Source organism: Hyperolius riggenbachi, chromosome 8 (assembly GCF_040937935.1).
Source record: "Hyperolius riggenbachi isolate aHypRig1 chromosome 8, aHypRig1.pri, whole genome shotgun sequence".
NCBI classification, from domain to species: Eukaryota; Metazoa; Chordata; class Amphibia; order Anura; family Hyperoliidae; genus Hyperolius; species Hyperolius riggenbachi.
Genome location: NC_090653.1, coordinates 64,418,498 through 64,444,523, shown reverse-complemented (window position 1 = coordinate 64,444,523; position 26,026 = coordinate 64,418,498). Strand labels below are relative to the sequence as shown.

The 26,026-nt window shown below is 51.0% G+C and overlaps 1 protein-coding gene across 2 annotated transcripts in view; it reads right to left on the bottom strand.

Annotated features, from left to right (window-relative positions):
• Positions 1–19,488: 19,488 nt before the first annotated feature.
• The window catches only part of DLL3 (delta like canonical Notch ligand 3), a 109,009-nt gene continuing 102,471 nt past the window's right edge, over positions 19,489–26,026 (bottom strand). The window contains exons 7-9 of one of the 2 annotated variants that reach the window (XM_068249442.1): positions 23,858–24,488; positions 22,463–22,574; positions 19,489–20,146 (exon numbers count right to left, since the gene is read on the bottom strand). In XM_068249442.1, the coding sequence (XP_068105543.1) occupies positions 20,141–20,146; positions 22,463–22,574; positions 23,858–24,488 (749 nt within the window). In that variant the 3' untranslated portion in view covers positions 19,489–20,140. The remainder of the gene's footprint in view (positions 20,147–22,462; positions 22,575–23,857; positions 24,489–26,026) is intronic. The other variant, XM_068249441.1, reaches the window with a different exon arrangement.

Below are 26,026 nucleotides of genomic sequence, written 5' to 3'. Positions count from 1 at the left end.
TAAAGTCCTGGGGCTTCGTTTTGCAGGAGATCGCGCGCATGCTGCGTACACATCTCTTGCTTGGTAGGCGGAGCGGAGCTCGGATACTGTTAGATGGTGAAACCGCATGTACAGCGTTGCGATCTACAGCAGCGCTGTACTGGGGACAGCCATGTGAAACAGAAGTGATCCGCTGTGATAGGCAGATGGAGGGGGGGGGGGAATAATAAAATATTTATTTCAAATAAACAAACAAACCTGGGGGCGATCTATCTGACCCCACCAACAGAGAGCTCTGTTGGTGGGGAGAAAAGGGGGGGGGGGGGGGAGGAATGACTTGTGTGCTGAGTTGTGTGGCCCTGCAGCTTGGCCTTAAAGCATTTTACAAAAAATGGCCTGGTCATTAGGGGGGTAAAGCCTGTGGTCCTAAAGTGGTTAAATGAATGAGGAATTTTACTGAATAGGAGTACTGTAGGGGAGTAGGGGGAAAAAGCCCCAGGTAATTTACCCCCCTACTGTAGTCCTTTAAAGATTAGAATTGCTTATATTTTACAATATTTGTTTATAAATGATGTAGTCACTATTTGCAGAGGGGGGATCAATACATTCTAGTTACACCCCCGATTAGAGTCACATTTTCAGATTCTCTTCTAGATCAAAGGGCCGTAGTACTGTTCTGTGAAGACATTTCACAACATTATAATCTTGTGAAAGCAGCCAGTGGAGAGGCAGGCTGAGATCTGCATTGTGCCTCTTGTCTTCTCTTACTAGAAAGTGTCTAAAAATACATGGCAATGTCTATCCTCGGGGTATATACACACCCAGCACTGGTTTTCCCAGTTTCGGCATTAGTGTCTGACTGTCGGGTTTGCAATGCACTTTCAGCTACATACCTGTGACGCTGTGTGCAATAAATTATGTGGTGTTCATTATGATATAAAGCATCCAGATGGTGTACAGGACTCTACAGGAATATATGGATGAAGATTAGAACATGTTTAACTTTTATTGCTGTATCCCCATCAGAAAGATTTACCCTCCACCCACTGAGATAACACCAATCTCCTGAGTAGGATGCATCGCCCACATGGCAACCTAGACAGGCGCATTGAGCCTGTTGAGTGTTTAATTGCCTTAAACCCACCCATTCTAATACCTCCTCCTCCTGGGCACTGGAAGTGGAAATGTGCCCCCTCTGTCCCTGAAGTCTGAGACTAGGGTGCTTTGCGCAGAGGAGAAGGTTTTGCTGTCTCCCCTCCCATTGCAAGGCACCCCTGCACGTAGGAAGCACATGGGTTGGTACTGGCCAGAGGCTTCATCCTCTTGGCCAACCAGTCTGCAAGGAATTAACCTTTTTACACACTGTGATTGACTATGTGCCTGCATTGCATGGCTGCATGTTTTTTTTTTTTCTTTTTAAGGACAACTGTAACCACTCAAAAAAAAAAAAAAATTAGATACTCACCTTGTGCTGGCAATACACAATGAGTTTTTTGGCAGGTTTATCGATTTTCCAATTGATTTTTCTATAGTTTTTCTGATCAATTTCCATTTACTTCTATGAGAAAATCGATCAGAAAAACTGTCAAAATCAGATTGGACCTGTTGGAAATTATCTATCTACCGAGCGCAGTACGGAGCCACTTGCCTTCGGAACTACTCAGGGACCTAAAGACGTAGATGGCGGAAGATGTGATTGGGGGCCTGGCATTGAAACGAGGGGACACAGACAGGAAGGGATCCAGAGCCTTCCTTACTTATAGGTTTTAGGAGGTTACAGCTGTCCTTTAAGGGCTCGTTTCCACTGTGTTCAGCAGGCGACTTGCGAGACGCGATGCCGGCACAGCTGTGACGTGTCTCGCAGCCGAATCCCTCTAGCCGCGCGAAGCATGGCTATGGGATTTGGACGGGTGATGCCATCATTATGCTGCAGGCCCTCAGATTTTTCCCCAGCCACAAATATGGAAAAGATTTCTAAAGGCTGCCAAATTCCATCCGAATTTGTGGCCGGGGAATCGGCCCGCTTTCACATAAATGGAAGCCTAGCCTAAAGGAAATCTTTAATGTAAAAATAAAAAAATAAAAAAAAGTTTCACTTACCTGAAGCTTCTGCCAACCCCCTGCAGCTTCCCTGTGCCCGTGCCGTCTCTGAACATTGCTTCGGTCTCCCGTCGCAGCTTAGTTTCCTTGCCGCCGACTTGCCACTGTGCCTGTGTGTCCTTGTTTGCACTCCCATCGCTGGGAGTGTCCTGCGCAGACGAAGTATGAGAATACCTTGTACTGTGTAGGATGCTCCAGGCGAGGGGAGCGTGAATGAGGACGCGCACGGCTAGGGCTTCGCAGGCGCAGTGGCCCTGAACTTGCGATAACAAAACTGAGCCACGGCGGGGGACTGGAGGATCATACTGAGACAGCACAGAGAGATCGTACAGAGTAGAATCGCTATTTGCAATTCTCTAGCTTGGTAAATCTAGCTTATTAAACTGGAGAAAGACAGAATGGGTGATATTGTATTAATCAGCTAACCAGATAATGCGGCACTGAAAATGTCCCTGGCGCTCCCTCGCTTACAGGCAGCCAGCATGCTGTGCCGGGGATAACAGGCAGCCAGCATGCTGTGCCGGGGATAGCAGGCAGCCAGCATGCTGTGCCGGGGATAACAGGCAGGCAGCATGCTGTGCCGGGGATAACAGGCAGGCAGCATGCTGTGCCGGGGATAACAGGCAGGCAGCATGCTGTGCCGGGGATAACAGGCAGGCAGCATGCTGTGCCGGGGATAACAGGCAGGCAGCATGCTGTGCCGGGGATAACGGGCAGCCAGCATGCTGTGCCAGGGATAACAGGCAGCCAGCATGCTGTGCCGGGGATAACAGGCAGCCAGCATGCTGTGCCGGGGATAACAGGCAGCCAGCATGCTGTGCCGGGGATAGCAGGCAGCCAGCATGCTGTGCCGGGGATAACAGGCAGCCAGCATGCTGTGCCGGGGATAACAGGCAGGCAGCATGCTGTGCCGGGGATAACAGGCAGCCAGCATGCTGTGCCGGGGATAACAGGCAGGCAGCATGCTGTTTTGGGGATAACGGGCAGCCAGCATGCTGTGCCGTGGATAACAGGCAGGCAGCATGCTGTGCCGTGGATAACAGGCAGGCAGCATGCAGTGCCGGGGATAACAGGCAGGCAGCATGCTGTGTCAGGGATATCAGGCAGGCAGCATGCTGTGTCGGGGATATCGGGCAGCCAGCATGCTGTGCCTGGGATAACAGGCAGCCAGCATGCTGTGTCGGGGATAACGGGCAGCCAGCATGCTGTGCCGGGGATAACGGGCAGCCAGCATGCTGTGCCGGGGATAGCGGGCAGCCAGCATGCTGTGCCGGGGATAACGGGCAGCCAGCATGCTGTGCCGGGGATAACGGGCTGCCAGCATGCTGTGCCGGGGATAACGGGCTGCCAGCATGCTGTGTCTGGGATAACGGGCAGCCAGCATGCTGTGCCGGGGATAACGGGCAGCCAGCATGCTGTTCCGGGGATAGCGGGCAGCCAGCATGCTGTGCCGGGGATAACGGGCTGCCAGCATGCTGTGCCGGGGATAACGGGCAGCCAGCATGCTGTGCCGGGGATAAAAGGCAGGCAGCATGCTGTGCCGGGGATAACAGGCAGGCAGCATGCTGTGCCGGGGATAACAGGCAGCCAGCATGCTGTGCCGGGGATAACAGGCAGCCAGCATGCTGTGCCGGGGATAACAGGCAGCCAGCATGCTGTGCCGGGGATAACAGGCAGCCAGCATGCTGTGCCGGGGATAGCAGGCAGCCAGCATGCTGTGACGGGGATAGCAGGCAGCCAGCATGCTGTGCCGGGGATAACAGGCAGGCAGCATGCTGTGCCGGGAATAACAGGCAGCCAGCATGCTGTGCCGGGGATAACAGGCAGGCAGCATGCTGTGCCGGGGATAACAGGCAGCCAGCATGCTGTGCCGGGGATAACAGGCAGGCAGCATGCTGTGTCGGGGATAACGGGCAGCCAGCATGCTGTGCCTGGGATAACGGGCAGCCAGCATGCTGTGTCGGGGATAACGGGCAGCCAGCATGCTGTGCCGGGGATAACGGGCAGCCAGCATGCTGTGCCGGGGATAGCGGGCAGCCAGCATGCTGTGCCGGGGATAACGGGCAGCCAGCATGCTGTGCCGGGGATAACGGGCTGCCAGCATGCTGTGCCGGGGATAACGGGCTGCCAGCATGCTGTGTCGGGGATAACGGGCAGCCAGCATGCTGTGCCGGGGATAACGGGCAGCCAGCATGCTGTTCCGGGGATAGCGGGCAGCCAGCATGCTGTGCCGGGGATAACGGGCTGCCAGCATGCTGTGCCGGGGATAACGGGCAGCCAGCATGCTGTGCCGGGGATAACGGGCAGCCAGCATGCTGTGCCGGGGATAACGGGCAGCCAGCATGCTGTGCCGGGGATAACGGGCAGCCAGCATGCTGTGCCGGGGATAACGGGCAGCCAGCATGCTGTGCCGCGGATAACGGGCAGCCAGCATCCTGTGTCGGGGATAACGGGCAGTTAGCATGCTGTGCCGGGGATAACGGGCAGCCAGCATGCTGTGCCGGGGATAACGGGCAGCCAGCATGCTGTGCCGGGGATGACGGGCAGCCAGCATGCTGTGCCGGGGATAACGGGCAGCCAGCATGCTGTGCCGGGGATAACGGGCAGCCAGCATGCTTTGCCGGGGATAACGGGCAGCCAGCATGCTGTGCCGGGGATGACGGGCAGCCAGCATGTTGTGCCGGGGATAACGGGCAGCCAGCATGCTGTGCCGGGGATAACGGACAGCCAGCCTGCTGTGCCGAGGATAACGGGCAGCCAGCCTGCTGTGCCGGGGATAACGGGCAACCAGACTGCTGTGCCGGGGATAACGGGCAGCCAGCCTGCTGTGCCGGGGATAACGGGCAGCCAGCCTGCTGTGCCGGGGATAACGGGCAGTCAGCCTGCTGTGCCAGGGATAACGGGCAGCCAGCATCCTGTGCCGGGGATAACGGGCAACCAGCCTGCTGTGCCGGGGATAACGGGCAGCCAGCCTGCTGTGCCGGGGATAACGGGCAGCCAGCCTGCTGTGCCGGGGATAACGGGCAGTCAGCCTGCTGTGCCAGGGATAACGGGCAGCCAGCATCCTGTGCCGGGGATAACGGACAGCCAGCATGCTGTGCCGAGGTTAATGGGCAGCCAGCATCCTGTGCCGGGGATGACGGGCAGCCAGCATCCTGTGCCGGGGATGACGGGGAGCCAGCATCCTGTGCCGGGGATAACGGACAGCCAGCATCCTGTGCCGGGGATAACGGGCAGCCAGCATCCTGTGCCGGGGATAACGGGCAGCCAGCCTGCTGTGCCGGGGATAACGGGCAGCCAGCCTGCTGTGCCGGGGATAACGGGCAGCCAGCCTGCTGTGCCGGGGATAACAGGGAGCCAGCCTGCTGTGCCGGGGATAACAGGGAGCCAGCCTGCTTTGCCGGGGATAACAGGAAGCCAGCCTGCCGTGCCGGGGATAACAGGCAGTCAGCATGCTGTGCCGGGGATAACAAGCAGCTAGCATGCTGTGCCGGGGATAACGGGCAGCCAGCATGCTGTGCCGGGGATAGCGGGCAGCCAGCATGCTGTGCCGGGAATAAAAGACAGACAGCATGCTGTGCCGGGGGTAACAGGCAGCCAGCATGCTGTGCCAGGGATAACAGGCAGCCAGCATGCTGTGCCGGGGATAACAGGCAGCCAGCCTGCTGTGCCGGGGATAACAGGCAGCCAGCCTGCTGTGCCAAGGATAACAGGCAGCCGGCATGCTGTGCCATGTATAACAGGCAGCCAGCACGATGTGCCGGGGATAACAAGCAGCCAGCATGCTGTGCCGGGGATAACAGGCAGCCAGCAAGCTTTGCCGGGGATAACAGGCAGCCAGAATGCTGTGCCGGGGATAACAGGCAGCCAGCATGCTGTGCCAGGGATAACAGGCAGCCAGCATGCTGTGCCGGGGATAACAGGCAGCCAGCCTGCTGTGCCGGGGATAACAGGGAGCCAGCCTGCTGTGCCGGGGATAACAGGGAGCCAGCCTGCTGTGCCGGGGATAACAGGAAGCCAGCCTGCTGTGCCGGGGATAACAGGCAGTCAGCATGCTGTGCCGAGGATAACAAGCAGCTAGCATGCTGTGCCGGGGATAACGGGCAGCCAGCATGCTGTGCCGGGGATAGCGGGCAGCCAGCATGCTGTGCCGGGAATAAAAGACAGACAGCATGCTGTGCCGGGGGTAACAGGCAGCCAGCATGCTGTGCCAGGGATAACAGGCAGCCAGCATGCTGTGCCGGGGATAACAGGCAGCCAGCCTGCTGTGCCGGGGATAACAGGCAGCCAGCCTGCTGTGCCAAGGATAACAGGCAGCCGGCATGCTGTGCCATGTATAACAGGCAGCCAGCACGATGTGCCGGGGATAACAAGCAGCCAGCATGCTGTGCCGGGGATAACAGGCAGCCAGCAAGCTTTGCCGGGGATAACAGGCAGCCAGAATGCTGTGCCGGGGATAACAGGCAGCCAGCATGCTGTGCCAGGGATAACAGGCAGCCAGCATGCTGTGCCGGGGATAACAGGCAGCCAGCCTGCTGTGCCGGGGATAACAGGCAGCCAGCCTGCTGTGCCGGGGATAACAGGCAGCCAGCCTGCTGTGCCAAGGATAACAGGCAGCCGGCATGCTGTGCCATGTATAACAGGCAGCCAGCACGATGTGTCGGGGATAACAAGCAGCCAGCATGCTGTGCCGGGGATAACAGGCAGCCAGCAAGCTTTGCCGGGGATAACAGGCAGCCAGAATGCTGTGCCGGGGATAACAGGCAGCCAGCATTCTGTGTCGGGGATAACAGGCAACCAGCATGCTGTGCCGGGGATAACAGGCAGGCAGCATAAAACACAATCTGATATTTAACATGCATCTAATGCTTTTGTAAATGAAGACATAACTGGATGAAATGTTGTTGCTGTGAGTTCAGCAATGTCTTCTGCATGTCCTCCGCTCCACAAAGTGCTCCAGCACAGCAGGGAGGCCCAGGAAGAGTCTGTTCTTCCAATGTGTTTATTCAGCTTATAAAATCTTGTCAATAAGGCTTTGCCCCTCATTGCCCTCTAATCTTTCAAGTTCTCATCAAAGGTAAGAAAAATAAGCCAGCTAGCCCTTCTTATGCTGTGTTGTGTAACTGTGATATGCTGTGTTTATTCTGGGCACAGATCAGAAGGGGAAGACGTAATGGTAACTATTTAAAATTAATTGTATTAAAGAGAATCTGTATTGTTAAAATCGCACAAAAGTAAACATACCAGTGCGTTAGGGGACATCTCCTATTACCCTCTGTCACAATTTCGCCGCTCCTCGCCGCATTAAAAGTGGTTAAAAACAGTTTTAAAAAGTTTGTTTATAAACAAACAAAATGGCCACCAAAACAGGAAGTAGGTTGATGTACAGTATGTCCATACATAGAAAATACATTCATACACAAGCAGGCTGTATACACCCTTCCTTTTGAATCTCAAGAGATCATTTGTGTGTTTCTTTCCCCCTGCAGCTATCTTCCACTGAAGTGTCAGGCTGTTTCTTCCTGCAGAGTGCAGACAGCTCTGCCTGTATGTAATTCCTCAGTATGTGAAAGCCCAGCCAGCTCAGAGGAGGATTTATCCAGCTTGTAAAAAATAAGAGAGAAGAGAGAAGCTGCCCTAATCTAAATAATACACAGGCAGTGTGCAGAGAGGGGCCTGGAGGGGGGAGATGCATCACAGAACCACAACACTGAAGAACTTGGCAGCCTTCCAGACACAGGCTGACAAGTCTGACAAGAGAGAGATAAGTTGATTTATTACAGAGACTGTGATAGCAGAAAGTGCTGCAGTAAGCCAGAACACATTAGAATAGCTTTTGGAACTTGTAGGATGATAAAAAACAGTATGCAATTTTTGTTACGGAGTCTCTTTAAGGAAACCCGAGGCGTCAAATACGGTATGTAAAAAAATTAATACTTACCTAAGGAGAGGGAAGTCCTCCAGTGGTTTCCCACGCTGTCCTGCAGTTCTCTGCTGCTGCCCAGGACCCTCCTTAACACCGCTCCTCTTTTGGCTCGAGTGCGGTCTGCGCAGTAGCTCAGAGCTGCTCAAGCACTAGTGGCTCCGGCTTACTGTGCAGGTGCAGCCGTTCTCATGCAGGAAAAGTAGAGCAGTGATGGGCAACTGGGAAGCCTTTACAGGATCTTTTCTTAAAGGGATACTGTAGGGGGGTTGGGGGAAAATGAGTTGAAGTTACCCGGGACTTCTAATGGTCCCCCGCAGACATCCTGTGCCCGCGCAGCCACTCCCCAATGCTCCGGCCCGCCTCCGGTTCACTTCTGGAATTTCAGACTTTAAAGTCTGAAAACCACTGCCCCTGCGTTGCCGTGTCCTCGCTTCCCCTGATGTCACCAGGAGCGTACTGCGCAGGCACAGACCATATCGGGCCTGCGCAGTACGCTTCTGGTGCCATCAGCGGGAGCGAGGACACGGCAACGCAGGCGCAGTGGTTTTCAGACTTTTAAGTCTGAAATTATAGAAGTGAACCAGAGGCGGGGCCGGAGCATCGGTGAGTGGCTGTGCGTGCACAGAATGTCTGTGGTGGGCCATTAGAAGCCACAGGTAACTTCAACTCATTTTTAGAGTTGGGCCGAACCTCCGATTTTAGGTTCGCGAACCTGGTTCGCGAACTTCCGCGGAAGGTTCGGTTCGCGTTAAAGTTCGCGAACCGCAATAGACTTCAATGGGGATGCGAACTTTGAAAAAAAAAATAATTATGCTGGCCACAAAAGTAATGGAAAAGATGTTTCAAGGGGTCTAACACCTGGAGGGGGGCATGGCGGAGTGGGATACATGCCAAAAGTCCCGGGGAAAAATCTGGATTTGACGCAAAGCAGCGTTTTAAGGGCAGAAATCACATTGAATGCTAAATGACAGGCCTAAAGTGCTTTCAAACATCTTGCATGTGTATACATCAACCAGGTAGTGTAATTAAGGTACTGCTTCACACTGACACACCAAACTCACCGTGTAACGCACCGCAAACAGCTGTTTGTGTAGTGACGGCCGTGCTGGACTGGTGCGCACCATGGCGAGAGTGCAGGTTTTGGTGGCTTTACAGCCCATATGGTCGCCTGGCTGATGTAGCTGAATGACAGAACAGTGACTGTCCAGCTGATCAAATTTGGTCTGACCACAATGAGGCAACGACCTTATTATCGTGGGTGTGCCCCCCGAGACACTCATCTAGGCGCCGGTCATTGCTTCATTGTGATACGCAAGCCCCTTCACCACGGCAAGGTAATGATCACGAAGGGGAATGGGCGCATGTACATGCCTTTTCTTTTGTTGTTGCAGCTGCCCGCAGTGCAGCCAGAAAAATTAGGCAGTCATGTACACGCACCAGAAAAATTATTACAGCGGCCGCTGCTAGCAGCGGCCTAAAAAATTCAGCAATCCGCCTGGAGTCCCGGACCCTGTTGGTGGTGGCGGAGAAGGTAGTCAATCGGCCTGCAGGCAGACATGCTGTGTGGAGGGACTGGGAGCGACTTAGTCTTCTTGGGGCAGGCCAGGCAGCCAGTCACACGGCGTGCAGGCAGAGATGCTGTGTGTGTGCGGGGACTGACTTAGTCTTGGGGCGGGCAGCAGCCCTCCGGGATCCATGCCTCATTCATTTTGATAAAGGTGAGGTACTTAACACTTTTGTGACTTAGGCGACTTCTCTTCTCTGTGACAATGCCTCCAGCTGCGCTGAAGGTCCTTTCTGACAGGACGCTTGCGGCAGGGCAGGAGAGAAGTTGGATGGCAAATTGGGACAGCTCTGGCCACAGGTCAAGCCTGCGCACCCAGTAGTTCAAGGGTTCCTCATCGCTGTTCACAGCAGTGTCTACATCCACACTTAAGGCCAGGTAGTCGGCTACCTGCCGTTCCAGGCGTTGGTGGAGGGTGGATCCGGAAGGGCTACGGCGAGGCGTTGGACTAAAGAACGTCCGCATGTCCGACATCACCATGAGATCGCTGGAGCGTCCTGTCTTTGACTGCGTGGACACGGGAGGAGGATTAGTGGCAGTGGTACTTTGCTGGCGTTGTGCCGTCACATCACCCTTAAAGGCATTGTAAAGCATAGTTGACAGCTGGTTCTGCATGTGCTGCATCCTTTCCACCTTCCGGTGAGTTGGTAACAGGTCCGCCACTTTGTGCCTGTACCGAGGGTCTAGTAGTGTGGCCACCCAGTACAGGTCATTCCCCTTGAGGTTTTTTATACGGGGGTCCCTCAACAGGCAGGACAGCATAAAAGACGACATCTGCACAAAGTCGGATCCAGTACCCTCCATCTCCTCTTGCTCTTCCTCAGTGACGTCAGGTAAGTCAACCTCCTCCCCCCAGCCGCGAACAATACCACGGGAAGGTTGAGCAGCACAAGCCCCTTGCGATGCCTGCTGAGGTTGTTCTCCTGCCGCTGTCCCCTCCTCCTCCTCCTCCCCCAAAGAAACACCTTGCTCATCATCCTCTGAGTCTGACTCGTCTTCTGCACACGACTTCTCTTCTTCCTCCTCCTCCCCCCTCTGTGCTGCCACAGGTGTTGAGGAAACAGCTGGGTCTGATGAAAATTGGTCCCATGCCTGTTCCTGCCGTAACGGTTCCTGGTCACGCTCATTCACAGCTTCATCCGCCACTCTACGCACAGCACGCTCCAAGAAGTAAGCGTAGGGAATTAAGTCGCTGATGGTGCCCTCACTGCGGCTCACCAGGTTGGTCACCTCCTCAAACGGCCGCATGAGCCTGCATGCATTTTTCATCAGTGTCCAGTTGTCGGGCCAGAACATCCCCATCTTCCCAGACTGTTTCATTCTACTGTAGTTGTAGAGGTAGTGGGTCACGGCTTTCTTCTGTTCTAGCAGGCGGGAGAACATGAGCAGGGTCGAGTTCCAGCGAGTCGGGCTATCGCAAATGAGGCGTCTCACCGGCATGTTGTTTTTGCGCTGAATTTCCGCAAAGCGTGGCATGGCTGTGTAAGACCGCCTCAAATGCCCACAGAACTTCCTGGCCTGCTTCAGGACATTCGCTAAGCCAGGGTACTTTGCCACAAATGTTTGAACCACTAGATTCATGACATGTGCCATGCAGGGTATGTGTGTCAGCTTCCCCATATGCAAAGCGGCAAGCAGATTGCTGCCGTTGTCGCGCACCACGTTGCCTATCTCCAGGTGGTGCGGGGTCAGCCACTCATCCACCTGTTTCTTAAGAGCAGCCAGGAGAGGTGCTCCAGTGTGACTCTCCGCTTTGAGACAAGACATGTCTAAGATGGCGTGACACCGTCTTACCTGGCATGCAGCATAGGCCCTGCGGAGCTGGGGCTGTGTAGCTGGAGAGGAGAACTGCCACTCAGCCAAGGAGGAGGAGGACAGCGAAGAGCATGTAGCAGGAGGAGAGGAGGTGGCAGGAGGCCTGCCTGCAAGCCGTGGAGGTGTCACAATTTGGTCCGCTGCGCCCTGCTTGCCATCGTTCACCACCAGGTTCACCCAATGGGCTGTGTAGGTAATGTAGCGGCCCTGCCCGTGCTTGGCAGACCAGGCATCCGTGGTCAGGTGTACCCTTGACCCAACGCTCTTCGCAAGAGATGACACCACTTGCCTCTCAACTTCACGGTGCAGTTGAGGTATGGCCTTTCTCGAAAAATAAGTGCGGCCTGGCATCTTCCACTGCGGTGTTCCGATGGCCCCAAATTTACGGAAGGCCTCAAAGTCCACCAGCCGGTATGGTAACAGCTGCCGAGCTAACAGTTCCGCCACGCCAGCTGTCAGACGCCGGGCAAGGGGGTGACTGGCCGAAATTGGCTTCTTCCGCTCAAACATTTCCTTCACGGACACCTGACTGCTGCTGTGGGCAGAGGAGCAGGAAGCGCTCAAGGGCGGAGGCGGAGTGGAGGAGGGTGCCTGTGAAGGTGGAAGGGAGAAAGCGGCAAAAGCAGATAATGCACCTGATGGAGGAGGAAGAGGAGAAGGAGGGTGGCTTTGCTTTTGTGTGCTGCTGCTGCTTTTGCTCAGGTGGCCATCCCATTGCTGTTTGTGCCTTTTCTCCAGGTGCCTTCGTAAGGCACTTGTCCCTACGTGAGTGTTGGCCTTTCCACGGCTCAATTTTTGTTGGCAGAGCGAACAGATGGCTTTGGTCCGATCTGAGGCACACACATTAAAAAATTTCCACACCGCTGAGCCACCCTGGGATGTGGGCACTATGGGGACCTCAGAAGCTGATGCTGAAGGGCAAGTTGGCTGGCTGTACATAGGTGGCGATACATGGTGCCGGACTCTGCCACCAGCTGTTTCTGACGAAGAGCTGCCCCAGCTTCTTTCAGCAACTTCTCTCCTCCTACTACTCTCTGACTCCCCCTCTGAACTGTCCCCCTCTTCATCTCCTCTATTGGGAACATACAGAGGATCCCTATTACCGTCATCATCGTAGTCATCCTGCCCAGCTTCGCTTGCCTCAGACAAATCCAAACTTGCACCATCAGTAGGTCCTTCATCCTCCTGACACGTTACATCCATAGTGTTGCCGCGTAACTCAGACATATGAGCTGGTGAAAATTCATCTGGCTGTAACAATGGCTGTGCATCAGTGATTTCACCACTAAATAATTCTTGCGAAGTGTCAAATGCAGCGGAAGTGGTGCTAGTAGTAGCGCTGGTGGCTGAGCAAGATGAGGTGTTCTGTGTCGCTAAATACTCAACCACGTCCTGACAATCTTGGGAGGTGATGGGACGTGCCTTCTTCCGAGCACTGTACTGTGGGCCAGGTCCACACGAAATTACATTTACACGACCTCGCGCAGACCTGCCGGGTGGCCTTCCTCTGGCTCTGGCACTACCTCTTCCTCTACCTGTTTTGTCCATATCGGGTATGCACGGAGTGGTATATCACACTGCGTGCACTCACGTAGGTAGGTGGGTTCACTTAACTGCACAGGTATGCGCACTGATGCGGTGGGTTCACTGAACAGAACAGGTATACAGTGGCGGGTTCACAGAACAGGTATGCAGTGGCAGGTTCACTGAACACAACAGGTATGCAGTGGCGGGTTCACTGAACAGGTATACAGTGGCGGGTCCACTGAACTGAACAGGTATGCAGTGGCGGGTTCACTGAACAGGTATACAGTGGCGGGTCCACTGAACAGAACAGGTATGCAGTGGCGGGTTCACTAAACAGAACAGGTATACAGTGGCGGGTTCACAGAACAGGTATGCAGTGGCAGGTTCACTGAACACAACAGGTATGCAGTGGCGGGTTCACTGAACAGGTATACAGTGGCGGGTCCACTGAACAGAACAGGTATGCAGTGGCTGGTTCACTGAACAGGTATACAGTGGCGGGTCCACTGAACAGAACAGGTATGCAGTGGCGGGTCCACTGAACAGAACAGGTATGCAGTGGCGGGTTCACTAAACAGAACAGGTATACAGTGGCGGGTTCACAGAACAGGTATGCAGTGGCAGGTTCACTGAACACAACAGGTATGCAGTGGCGGGTTCACTGAACAGGTATACAGTGGCGGGTTCACTAAACAGAACAGGTATACAGTGGCGGGTTCACAGAACAGGTATGCAGTGGCAGGTTCACTGAACACAACAGGTATGCAGTGGCAGGTTTACTGAACAGGTATACAGTGGCGGGTTCACTAAACAGAACAGGTATACAGTGGCGGGTTCACAGAACAGGTATGCAGTGGCAGGTTCACTGAACACAACAGGTATGCAGTGGCGGGTTCACTGAACAGGTATACAGTGGCGGGTCCACTGAACAGAACAGGTATGCAGTGGCGGGTTCACTGAACAGGTATACAGTGGCGGGTCCACTGAACAGAACAGGTATGCAGTGGCGGGTTCACTAAACAGAACAGGTATACAGTGGCGGGTTCACAGAACAGGTATGCAGTGGCAGGTTCACTGAACACAACAGGTATGCAGTGGCGGGTTCACTGAACAGGTATACAGTGGCGGGTCCACTGAACAGAACAGGTATGCAGTGGCGGGTTCACTGAACAGGTATACAGTGGCGGGTCCACTGAACAGAACAGGTATGCAGTGGCGGGTTCACTAAACAGAACAGGTATACAGTGGCGGGTTCACAGAACAGGTATGCAGTGGCAGGTTCACTGAACACAACAGGTATGCAGTGGCGGGTTCACTGAACAGGTATACAGTGGCGGGTTCACTAAACAGAACAGGTATACAGTGGCGGGTTCACAGAACAGGTATGCAGTGGCAGGTTCACTGAACACAACAGGTATGCAGTGGCGGGTTCACTGAACAGGTATACAGTGGCGGGTCCACTGAACAGAACAGGTATGCAGTGGCGGGTTCACTAAACAGAACAGGTATACAGTGGCGGGTTCACAGAACAGGTATGCAGTGGCAGGTTCACTGAACACAACAGGTATGCAGTGGCGGGTTCACTGAACAGGTATACAGTGGCGGGTCCACTGAACAGAACAGGTATGCAGTGGCGGGTTCACTGAACAGGTATACAGTGGCGGGTCCACTGAACAGAACAGGTATGCAGTGGCGGGTCCACTGAACAGGTATACAGTGGCGGGTCCACTGAACAGAACAGGTATGCAGTGGCGGGTTCACTAAACAGAACAGGTATACAGTGGCGGGTTCACAGAACACAACAGGTATGCAGTGGCGGGTTCACTGAACAGGTATACAGTGGCGGGTCCACTGAACAGAACAGGTATGCAGTGGCGGGTTCACTGAACAGGTATACAGTGGCGGGTCCACTGAACAGAACAGGTATGCAGTGGCGGGTTCACTAAATAGAACAGGTATACAGTGGCGGGTTCACTAAACAGAACAGGTATACAGTGGCGGGTTCACAGAACAGGTATGCAGTGGCAGGTTCACTGAACACAACAGGTATGCAGTGGCGGGTTCACTGAACAGGTATACAGTGGCGGGTTCACTAAACAGAACAGGTATACAGTGGCGGGTTCACAGAACAGGTATGCAGTGGCAGGTTCACTGAACACAACAGGTATGCAGTGGCGGGTTCACTGAACAGGTATACAGTGGCGGGTCCACTGAACAGAACAGGTATGCAGTGGCGGGTTCACTGAACAGGTATACAGTAGCGGGTCCACTGAACAGAACAGGTATGCAGTGGCGGGTTCACTAAACAGAACAGGTATACAGTGGCGGGTTCACAGAACAGGTATGCAGTGGCAGGTTCACTGAACACAACAGGTATGCAGTGGCGGGTTCACTGAACAGGTATACAGTGGCGGGTCCACTGAACAGAACAGGTATGCAGTGGCGGGTTCACTGAACAGGTATACAGTGGCGGCTCCACTGAACAGAACAGGTATGCAGTGGCGAGTTCACTAAACAGAACAGGTATACAGTGGCGGGTTCACTAAACAGAACAGGTATACAGTGGCGGGTTCACTGAACAGGTATACAGTGGCGGGTCCACTGAACAGAACAGGTATGCAGTGGCGGGTTCACTGAACAGGTATACAGTGGCGGGTCCACTGAACAGAACAGGTATGCAGTGGCGGGTTCACTAAACAGAACAGGTATACAGTGGCGGGTTCACTAAACAGAACAGGTATACAGTGGCGGGTTCACAGAACAGGTATGCAGTGGCAGGTTCACTGAACACAACAGGTATGCAGTGGCGGGTTCACTGAACAGGTATACAGTGGCGGGTCCACTGAACAGAACAGGTATGCAGTGGCGGGTTCACTGAACAGGTATACAGTGGCGGGTCCACTGAACAGAACAGGTATGCAGTGGCGGGTTCACTAAACAGAACAGGTATACAGTGGCGGGTTCACAGAACAGGTATGCAGTGGCAGGTTCACTGAACACAACAGGTATGCAGTGGCGGGTTCACTGAACAGGTATACAGTGGCGGGTCCACTGAACAGAACAGGTATGCAGTGGCGGGTTCACTGAACAGGTATACAGTGGCGGCTCCACTGAACAGAACAGGTATGCAGTGGCGGGTTCACTAAACAGAACAGGTATACAGTGGCGGGTTCACTAAACAGAACAGGTATACAGTGGCGGGTTCACAGAACAGGTATGCAGTGGCAAGTTCACTGAACACAACAGGTATGCAGTGGCGGGTTCACTGAACAGGTATGCAGTGGTGGGTTCACAGCACAGGTATGCAGTGGTGGGTTCAATGAACAGGTATACAGTGGCGGGTCCACTGAACAGAACAGGTATGCAGTGGCAGGTTCACTGAACAGGTATACAGTGGTGGGTTCACAGCACAGGTATGCAGTGGCGGGTTCACAGAACAGGTATGCAGTGGTGGGTTCACAGCACAGGTATGCAGTGGTGGGTTCAATGAACAGGTATACAGTGGCGGGTCCACTGAACAGAACAGGTATGCAGTGGCAGGTTCACTGAACAGGTATGCAGTGGTGGGTTCACAGCACAGGTATGCAGTGGTGGGTTCACTGATCAGGTATGCAGTGGTGGGTTCACAGCACAGGTATGCAGTGGTGGGTTCACAGCACAGGTATGCAGTGGTGGGTTCACAGCACAGGTATGCAGTGGTGGGTTCACAGCACAGGTATGCAGTGGTGGGTTCACTGATCAGGTATGCAGTGGTGGGTTCACAGCACAGGTATGCAGTGGTGGGTTCACAGCACAGGTATGCAGTGGTGGGTTCACAGCACAGGTATGCAGTGGTGGGTTCACAGCACAGGTATGCAGTGGTGGGTTCACAGAACAGGTATGCAGCCAGACAGGAACAAGTTAAGCCTAACTAATCTTTCCCTGAGAGACAGTCTGCAGCAGCTCGCCCTACTCTCACTAACGCAGGCAGCACACGAGTGACCGTAATGGCCGCCGCTGCCTGCCTTATATAAGGGGGGGTGGGGCTCCAGGGGCTAGTGTAGCCTAATTGGCTACACTGGGCCTGCTGACTGTGATGTAGAGGGTCAAAGTTGACCCTCCATGTGCATTATTGGGCGAACCGAACTTCCGCAAAGGTTCGCCTGCGGGACGCGAACGCGAACCACTGAAGTTCGCATGGAACCGTTCGCAGGCGAACCGTTCGGCCCAACTCTACTCATTTTCCCCCAACCCCCCTACAGTATCCTTTTAAAGAAAATCTGTAACGAAAAAAAAAAAAACTTTCTGGGGGATACTTACCTCGGGAGGGGGAAGCCTCTGGATCCTAATTCCTCCATTTAATTGCCGGGACCCTGAAGAGCAGCGATGTAAATATTTACCTACCGCCATCCAGCGCAGGCACACTAGCGGCTCTCCGTTCAGGTTAAGACGGAAATAGCTAAACCGATCGGATCCGCTCCACTGCACAGGCGCGAGTTCTTTGCGTCTGCGCTGCAGAGCGGATACGATCGGGTTCGGCTATTTCCGGAGAGGTAAATATATCATCCCTTGTCAGGCTTGTTGAGGGAGGTTTCGGGGGAGCCAGTGCTGGATTCCTCTAAGCTTCAGAGGTCGGGAAGCCTCATTGGAACCTTGAGGCTTCCCATTCCCTAGGTAAGTATCCTCCGGAGGGATTTTTTTTTGGTTACAGGTTCTCTTTAACTATTTCTTTACGAGATTCGCCATGGATACATTTTAAAGGGTAAAAAAGAATCACTACGTACCTGGGGCTTTCTCCAGTCCCCTTCAGGCCGTTCCGCTGTGCCCCCCCCCCCCCCATCCTCCCGGGCTGCTCCGATCCCTGGCTGGTTGGCCATGGCACAGGAAGCTCCCGGTGACAGGGGCGTATGCGGCCAGGCTGCACATGTGCTGACTGAAGCCGACTTGTAGGGGATCGAGGCATTCCGGGAGGAGTCAACAGCCTGAAGGGGGCTGGAGTAAGCCTTATGTATATATAAAAAATGTTTTCCCATCTCAGGTACACTTTAAGTGATATAGAAGCACTGGAAACATACACAGAACCGGTTTTTTTTTCCACAAGAGTTAAGCCTGGTACACACCTTCAATTATGATCGGCTAATCACTGACCAATTTTACCATCTTTATGAAGTATGAGGGTTTACTTACACAATCTGTTTATAGTATTAAAGCGGTTTAAACCCGGACATAATATTCAATAAAAAACATGTTTTCCTACTTTTTATATGCCATACGGTTATCATATTTGCATTTGTGCATAAGTATTATTATTCATTTAGAAATTATAGGTTCCCAAAAGTACAGTTTTTTTGCTTTGTGAGCTGACTTTGCATTTTATTAATAACTGCTTTTATTCATTGCTGTATTGCAGGCAGACATGCTTTCAGTGCCTCTCTGTCTCCACCAGCTCCTCCACAGTCAGAGAATGTGTCACATTCCTCACTTGATACATTTAAGTAAACACAAGATAACATTATCTAAAGTTCGGATGCGTCTGCATTTCACTGCACTGAACTTTCAAGCTCTGTGTGTAACCCTTCCAATGCTGGTCTAGTAAAAAAAAAAATGCTGGTTGCATATAATATGCTGTAAATAATGTTTTAGAGCAAAGATGAAATGCAGGGTTATATTCCACTTTAAATATCTAAAAAATATCTCATTCAATTTTGATTGGCCAATTTTACCACTTCATTGTAGTATGAGAGCTTACCTACACAATCTGTTCATAGTATTCAAAATCTGTTGGCTCTCATACTACATGGAGGAGGAGGTAAAATTGGGTAGTCATTGACCAATCATAATTGAATGTGTGTACCAGGCTTTACACAGAGGCAGCACTCTGTCATTTGGAATTCTGTCAATTGAACAAATTCTAGAGATGAGTAAAAAGAAAAACATCCTCCTTGTGTACTATTCTTCATTTACCATGGAAGGAAATCATTGTTTAGCAATTCCATTGAACAGCAGTTACAGGCTTTGACTGGCCCAATTTCTTCCCTCTCGGAATCAGTGTAAACTTGCATGTATGTACCCCCGGCCATAATACATTACATGCTCCCGCCAATCATCATGTCTCCACCACTTCCTGTTCTTGGTTAGTTGGCGGGTGCAGTGCAGCCAGCCAATCATATGCAGGATCTGAAGCCTGACTGTAGAGGAGACACGATCACCGGGAGCAAGTAACGGATAATTAATCTTCTGCTACGCATTCTGCATAATGACATTAGGTACAGGATGTTAGAGGTTTAACAACATTATTACCTAAACTGCAGGACCGCCCTCAGGACTGCCTCCAGGGCCCCCCAGCTTCTGGCCCCCCCTGCCACTGCAGTGCCAGCGGGGGCTATAGTTATGCCACTGCCTCTAGGAATAAAACTATTGTTTCCTGTTATCGGAATAAAACCCCACAAGACTTTGCAAACTGAGTAACATGGTTTCACCCTGTATTAAACATTTATTTGTAAAACAAAACTTTAACACAGATTGTAAACATTAAACAAACAACAAAAATTAAATAAAATTGACAATAGTATAGTTTAATTAACATCTGGGTTGTTGTAAAAGCTTTTTTTTTGTGCACATCCATTCTAATCTACATCTTTTCAAACTTTTCCTATGCACACGGCTAGATAACATAACAGAACATAACAAAGAACAGTTTATCATAATTAGCATAAATATACATTTAATAAAATGAGCCAGTTTTTTTTTCACAAAGATACAAAACACTATAAACAGTCTTCAGGATATATATACAGTCTATAAGTTAAAATGCTTTGGATCAAAACCAGCACTCTTGACGTGCCTAGCGTTTCCTGAATAAATAAGACAAAGGTCCTTCGGTCATATTTTGATGCGATTAGCCATATCCGGACAAGACGTACTGTTCATTTCTTGGTCCGTTTGACGATTTGGTCTCTTCTACAGCCTGTGAGAAATAAATGTCCTTTTCTCAAGCTCCTCTTTATAGAGTTTGCCATAGAGACTGTCAGTTGTTTTTTTTCTTTGGAGCATTGTGGGTTTAATTATATTTTTTCTGCAGTCCTTTTTAGCAGCAGAGCAGGTTAATAAATATAAAAATATATATACATCTCTCTAAATATGTACAGGTCGCCATTCAATAAGTTAATAGTCTGTCTTGGAGTGGAGAAGGTAGTCTTTTCTGCAACAGAAAAAATGAAGGGGTGGTTGGTTCTTGTTTCTGAGAAGGGTTACACCTGAGGTGGGAAAGTACAGGTTAGCATACAGTAAAAAGTATACAAACACGACAGATATGTTTTGCATTGTACCGTAACACAAGGACAATTTGCAAAGCATCTCATGATCTCAGTGGGAATGCCATAAAGGTAGCCATACAGCAGGCGGTGATGGGCAGCTTTGACCAAGAGACAAATCTCTCTCTGATCGAATATAACTAGAGAGAGCTGTCGGTTGCCCAAACACCGCTGGCCGATTCCTCAGGAATTGGCCGAGTCTGCTCTCTGCTGTGTCCACCACATCTGCTGCCTCGCTGCTGTTCCCCCAGTGTATAACTGTACATATGTACATTTATACATTACCTTTCCAGTGTCGCGGTGCCCATCTGTCTTCTGAATCCACCGTTCTTCCATTAGCCCTATACACGCCACCGGCATAGCGTGCGTATGACATCACACATGCGCCACGTGCCATGCCAGTGGCATGTATAGGGCTAAAAGAAGAGTGGCAGATTCAGAAGACGGATGAGCACCGTAACACTGGACAGGTAATGTATAAATGCACACATCTACATGTACATTAATACACTGGGGAAACACCGTTGGGGTTTTCGTTGCATTTGTCGCTCTTCCAGATATTGCTCGCCGTTACTGCTGTGCACCCGATCGTCCATGAAGGCCCGACATCTTACAGCATGACCGATTGTCATGCTTGGCCTGAAATTGGTTGCATCGTCGATTGGGCATGTACTTGGCGGCACAGATTTTTATCCGATTCAATAATAATAATTCATTCGGATGGCTGATCGGCCGCCAAGTCGCTAGATGTATGGGTAATCTAACAGACCCAAATTGAATTGAAAAAAAAAATGTCTTCTTTTATTAGCTGGCCATAGATTGTGCCCTCGATTATATCAGATATGGAATTGCTGAATGGCTAGTAATCCAGTAAGTAACTTATGCCTGGTTCACACTGCAGTAAAAAAAAGCCATGTTTTCTGGAATGCAGAAAAATGCAAAATCATATGGCGAATATATTCTGCGTCACTAATAGGATGCGTTCACACTGTCAATCGGAACGCGAACACAACAAGCACAAAGTGGACCGCAAATGCAAAATCCCGACCTGCTACATTTTTCCGGAACATAATAAAATTGCTTATTCTTTACAATATTCACTTATATATATTTAATCAGTGCTTGCCCATCGCAAAATCTTTCCTCTCTCTGATTTACACTCCAAAACGTATCACTGGTGGTGACATCTTTAGTTCTGTACAAAATGTTCGTTACTGAGAGTTCTATGCACAGAGGGAGATACTTCCCACAATGCAACAAGGTTCACAGACAGCAAACTGTCAGGACCATGGTCATGACATCATGCTGATTGAGAAAAGGTAGCGTTCTCATGGAAATTGGGGTATCAGCTACTGATTGGGATTTAGTTCCATCCTTGGATAAAGTTCCTCTTTGGTCCATTTGCAATTAACTTCTCCTGAGTATTCTTCTAGGTTTCAAATTACATTTTCAAAATAAAATTTTTAAGCTATCAGCTTTTAAAGTGAATGGGAACCGCATTTAAAAAAAAAAGGAAGCAAATACTTACCTAAGGAGAGGGAAGGCTCTGGGTTGTATAGAGCCTTCCGTCTTCTCTCTCGGTGCCCTCTATCCTGTGCTGGCTCCCCCCCGTTTCAATCCCCCATCAAAAGGGTATTTGGAAGTCTTCGGGAGCCGTGTCCTACCGAAGACGTGCGGCTCCATACTGCACAGGAGTGAGCGTGCAAGAGAGCATACTTGCGCAGGCGCAGTACAGGGCAGCCCTTCTTCAGGAGCACTCGGGCTCCCTGGAGACTTCTGAAGCCTCCTTCGGCCGGGTAAAGCAGTATTTGACTAATTTAGTCAAATACTGCTACCAGGCGAGCCAGCACTGGAACGAGGGGACCAGGAGAGGAGCGGGATGGCTCTATAGGACCCAGAGCCTTCCCTCTCCTTGGGTAAGTATCTGTCTCCTTTTTTTAAATGCGGTTCCCATTCACTTTAAGTCTTTTATGCTACCAGCGAGCTAGAAAATACTCAAAATAATGATGATAGAACTTTTTGAGGTACTTTTGGTACTCTTTCAATTGCAAAGTGCTGAAAAGTTACTGTATTTTAAGTAGAAGATGAAAATGTATCTCCTAGGAGAAAAGTCAGAAGAAAAAGTGAATTGCATATAGGCCACTAACTTGTCACCTGTACCAGTGCCACTGTTGTTCCAGTTTTTGACAGTCAGCTATAGGTAGACAATTCACAATTCACAATAAGCAGAAAAGTTAATGATCAGGCATGGAGTATTACCTCTGTGGCAAACACACACTGCTCAGAAGTGCCAGGGAGCAGGTAGATGGAGTGACACAAAGAGTCCTGGTGCTGCCCTGCGGTATTGCAGTTCCTGGAGTCTGGCTTTGTTCTAACAGAGAAAGAAAATGTGGTATTATAGGTACTGGTACAGATGAAATATATCAAAAACATTGGGAATATGGTAAAGTACTTAAAGTGAATGGGAACCCGTTTTTTTTTTAAAAGTCAGATACTCACCTAAGGAGAGGGAGACTCTGGGTCCCATAGAGCGCCCCCTCTCCTCTCCCGGTCCCCGCTGTTGTCCTGGCTCCCCCGTAGCGGTATTCAACCGTTTCGGTCAAATACCGCTGTCTCCCGGCCGAAATGAGGCTTCAGAAATGCTTCGGGAGCCCGTATGCTCCTGAAGACGGGCCGCTCTACACTGCGCACGCGTGCCAGCCCTCTATGATGCATTCACGTGTGCGTCGCCTGTCTTCGGGAGGACTCAGCTCCCGAAGACTTCCAAAGTCCCCTCGGCGGGGGATGAGAACAGGGGAGCCAGCGCAGCACCGGGGGCACAGGGAGAGGAGAGGGAAGGCTCATAAGGACCCAAGCCTTCCCTCTCCTTAGGTGAGTATCTGACTTTTTTTTATTTACATCGGGATTCCCATTAGTTTTAAAAGATACCCGAAGTGACATGAGATAGACATGTGTATGTGCAGTGCCTCTCACTTCAAGTGTCTTTTAAAATAAATCACTAGCAAGCAAAACTTTATATCAAATGTCTTCCTAAAGAATTTATCTTGACATTTTTGTCCTCCTTTAAAGGATGTTTGAAGTGGCCAAACTGACTAAAATCATTTACCTATAGTTATGCAGCTTGTCCAGCAGTTGAGGACCACGTCCTCCCTTTACCCCCGTCAGCCTCGGTTTGCTTGTAAAATGGTCCGTATTAGGCCCCGACCTGGGCAGTCGGGACCTTTGAACCGGATGTAGTTTGCACATGCGCAGTATGTGCTCTTCCATGGTCCGGCGCCAGCACAGTTTGTTCAGTGGCAGTGCACCTCACAGCCTCCTCCCTGTGGCTCGCCTGGTCACAGTACTCAGAGTCAGAGCAAGTGGGGAGTGCGGCTGCAGACGCGCATGGAGCAAACTGTTCAAAAGGTGCCGGACCATGGAAGATCACCTGCTGCGCATGCAAAACTATATCCAGTTCAAAACTCCAGACCGCCCTGGTTGTGGCCGGGTACGGACCATTTTACAAGCAAACCAAGGTGAGTTGAGGGGGGCAGAGGACTCGGTTCTCAACTGAAGGACAAGCTGCATAAATATAGATAAACGATTTTAGTGTGTTTGGCCACCTCATACATCCTTTAACAGTGCGCACAGATAATACAATCATCAGCTGCTCACCGGCGTCCATCTCTCTCCTCATCCATGTCTGATGTTGGCAGGAGTTTCTGTTTGCTTCGGGATTTCTCCCTCAGACAGTCCTGGTTGGGCATCTTGAAGTGGGGCGGTGAAATCAGAAACGGCTCCTTTTCCTTCAAGTTGTTCTTGTGCTCCAGGTCGTTGCTCACCATCCCCTTCTGATCTCTAAGGTTTCTTTTGATGTTCCTCATGAGGAGCAAAACCCCACAAACCAGCAAGCACAAGGTGATCAACCCCAGGCAGACCGCCAAGGCCATGTTGGATGGAGGATCTGGGTAATCGGATGGTGAGGTTGGTTCCTGGACTCGGAACTCACAGCTGGAGCCCATATAGCCTAATGGGCACTGGCAGACATGGCCGCTGAAGTGGGTGTAACAGGTGGCTCCATTGAAGCAGGGTCTGGAGCTGCAAGCATCTACGCGCTGAGTGCAGTCTTTCCCTCCGTAGCCCAGAGTGCAAGAACAGGTGTAAGTGTTGACACCGTCCACGCAGGTGCCACCGTTGGCACACGGATTGCTGGCACAGTCATCAATGTTTATCTCGCACCGCGGGCCGGTAAATCCTTGGCGGCACTTGCAAATGGCATTGCGCCCAACATCCAGGCAGTGGCCTCCTAAATAAGCATAAAAAAGCATATCTTAAATATCAAAACTTGACTACGAACAGTACCATTTACTGGCCAACTCAACAAATGCCGCTACTCCATGGCTTCTTTATCATCCCTGATGAGACAAAATTTCTATGGGCTTGATTCACTAACCGACGCTAAGCCGGTTAATGTGCCTTATCTGAGGTTAGTGTGCCTTATCTGAACTTAGTGCCCCTTAAGTAGCTTTGTGCACACTAAAAGATGCACAAAGCTACATCGTGCACTGCATGATAACATCGCACCCGCTATACTGTACATGATGATGGCGCATCAGTGCACCGTTATCGTCGCATCCTATGCGACCTTATGGTCGCATCGTATACAGTATAGCGGGTGCGACGTTATCGCACGCAAAGATCAACGCATTACGCTGTGCGCAGTGCGCGATGTAGCTTTGTGCATCTTTTAGTGTGCACAAAGCTACTTAAGGAGGCACACTAACCTCAGATAAGGCACACTAACCTCAGATAAGGTTAGCGCTGTAGTTTGTACCCACTAAGTGATAAGGCACACTAACCGGCTTAGTGCCGGTTAGTGAATAAAGGCTTATATGTATGAAACGGAAGTTGACCAGCACACCCCTGAAGTGAAAATAAACGTATGAGATAATACATTGTATGTGTAGTACAGCTAGGAAATAGAACATTAGTAGGGAAGAAAAGAGTCTCATATTGCTTTCCAGCATAGGAAGAGTTAAAAAAACTTCAGTTATTATCTATGCAAAAGAGCATCTCTGAGCTCTTAGACCCACTGGGTGGAATACAGTCCTGTTTTCTGAAGCACTTAAACAGCCGAGAGACAGCTTGAGATAAGGTTTTACTGCAGGAAGATTCAAAGGGTCATTATTTCTGCTTTGTTTTATAGCTTAAAAGACAAAGTGTGGTTTTAAAACTGCAACTGTGCCAGTATGATGCAATGTTATAAAAAAAAAAAATCTATATAACTGAAAATACAAATATGAGACTCTTTTCTTTGATACCAATGTTCTATTCATTATCTGCACTACACACAGAATTCATTATATCATAAGTTTTTTTTCGCTTCAGGTTTGCTTTAATATCAGAAAATCCTGTCACCACATCACCGTGACCTCATTATTATTTTTCTAATACAGGAATGGCTCTTTTTCATGGCAAGAGCCCTGGGTCCCCCCCTGCTAAATTGTCAAGGGGCCCTTGGAATCCAAACTCCTGCCTACCTGATCTCCCTCCCGCACACACTGACTAAACACCACTGCAAACCAGCACAGAGAGCTGAGTATTTACCTACTTCCTGCGCTGGTCTCCTCCTCCATGCATCACAGCCGAACACACTCAGTTGCTATCCTCTGGCTCCTGATCACGTGATTCGTGATGCGCATCGGTCATGTGATCAGGAGCCAGCGAATGGCAGTACAGAGGGTGCGGCTGTGATGCATGGAAGAGGCCTGTAGTGCTGCTTTCTGTGCTATGCTACTCTGCATAAGGGTGGTGGACTGGTGGTGGTGGGGGAGGGGTCCACAG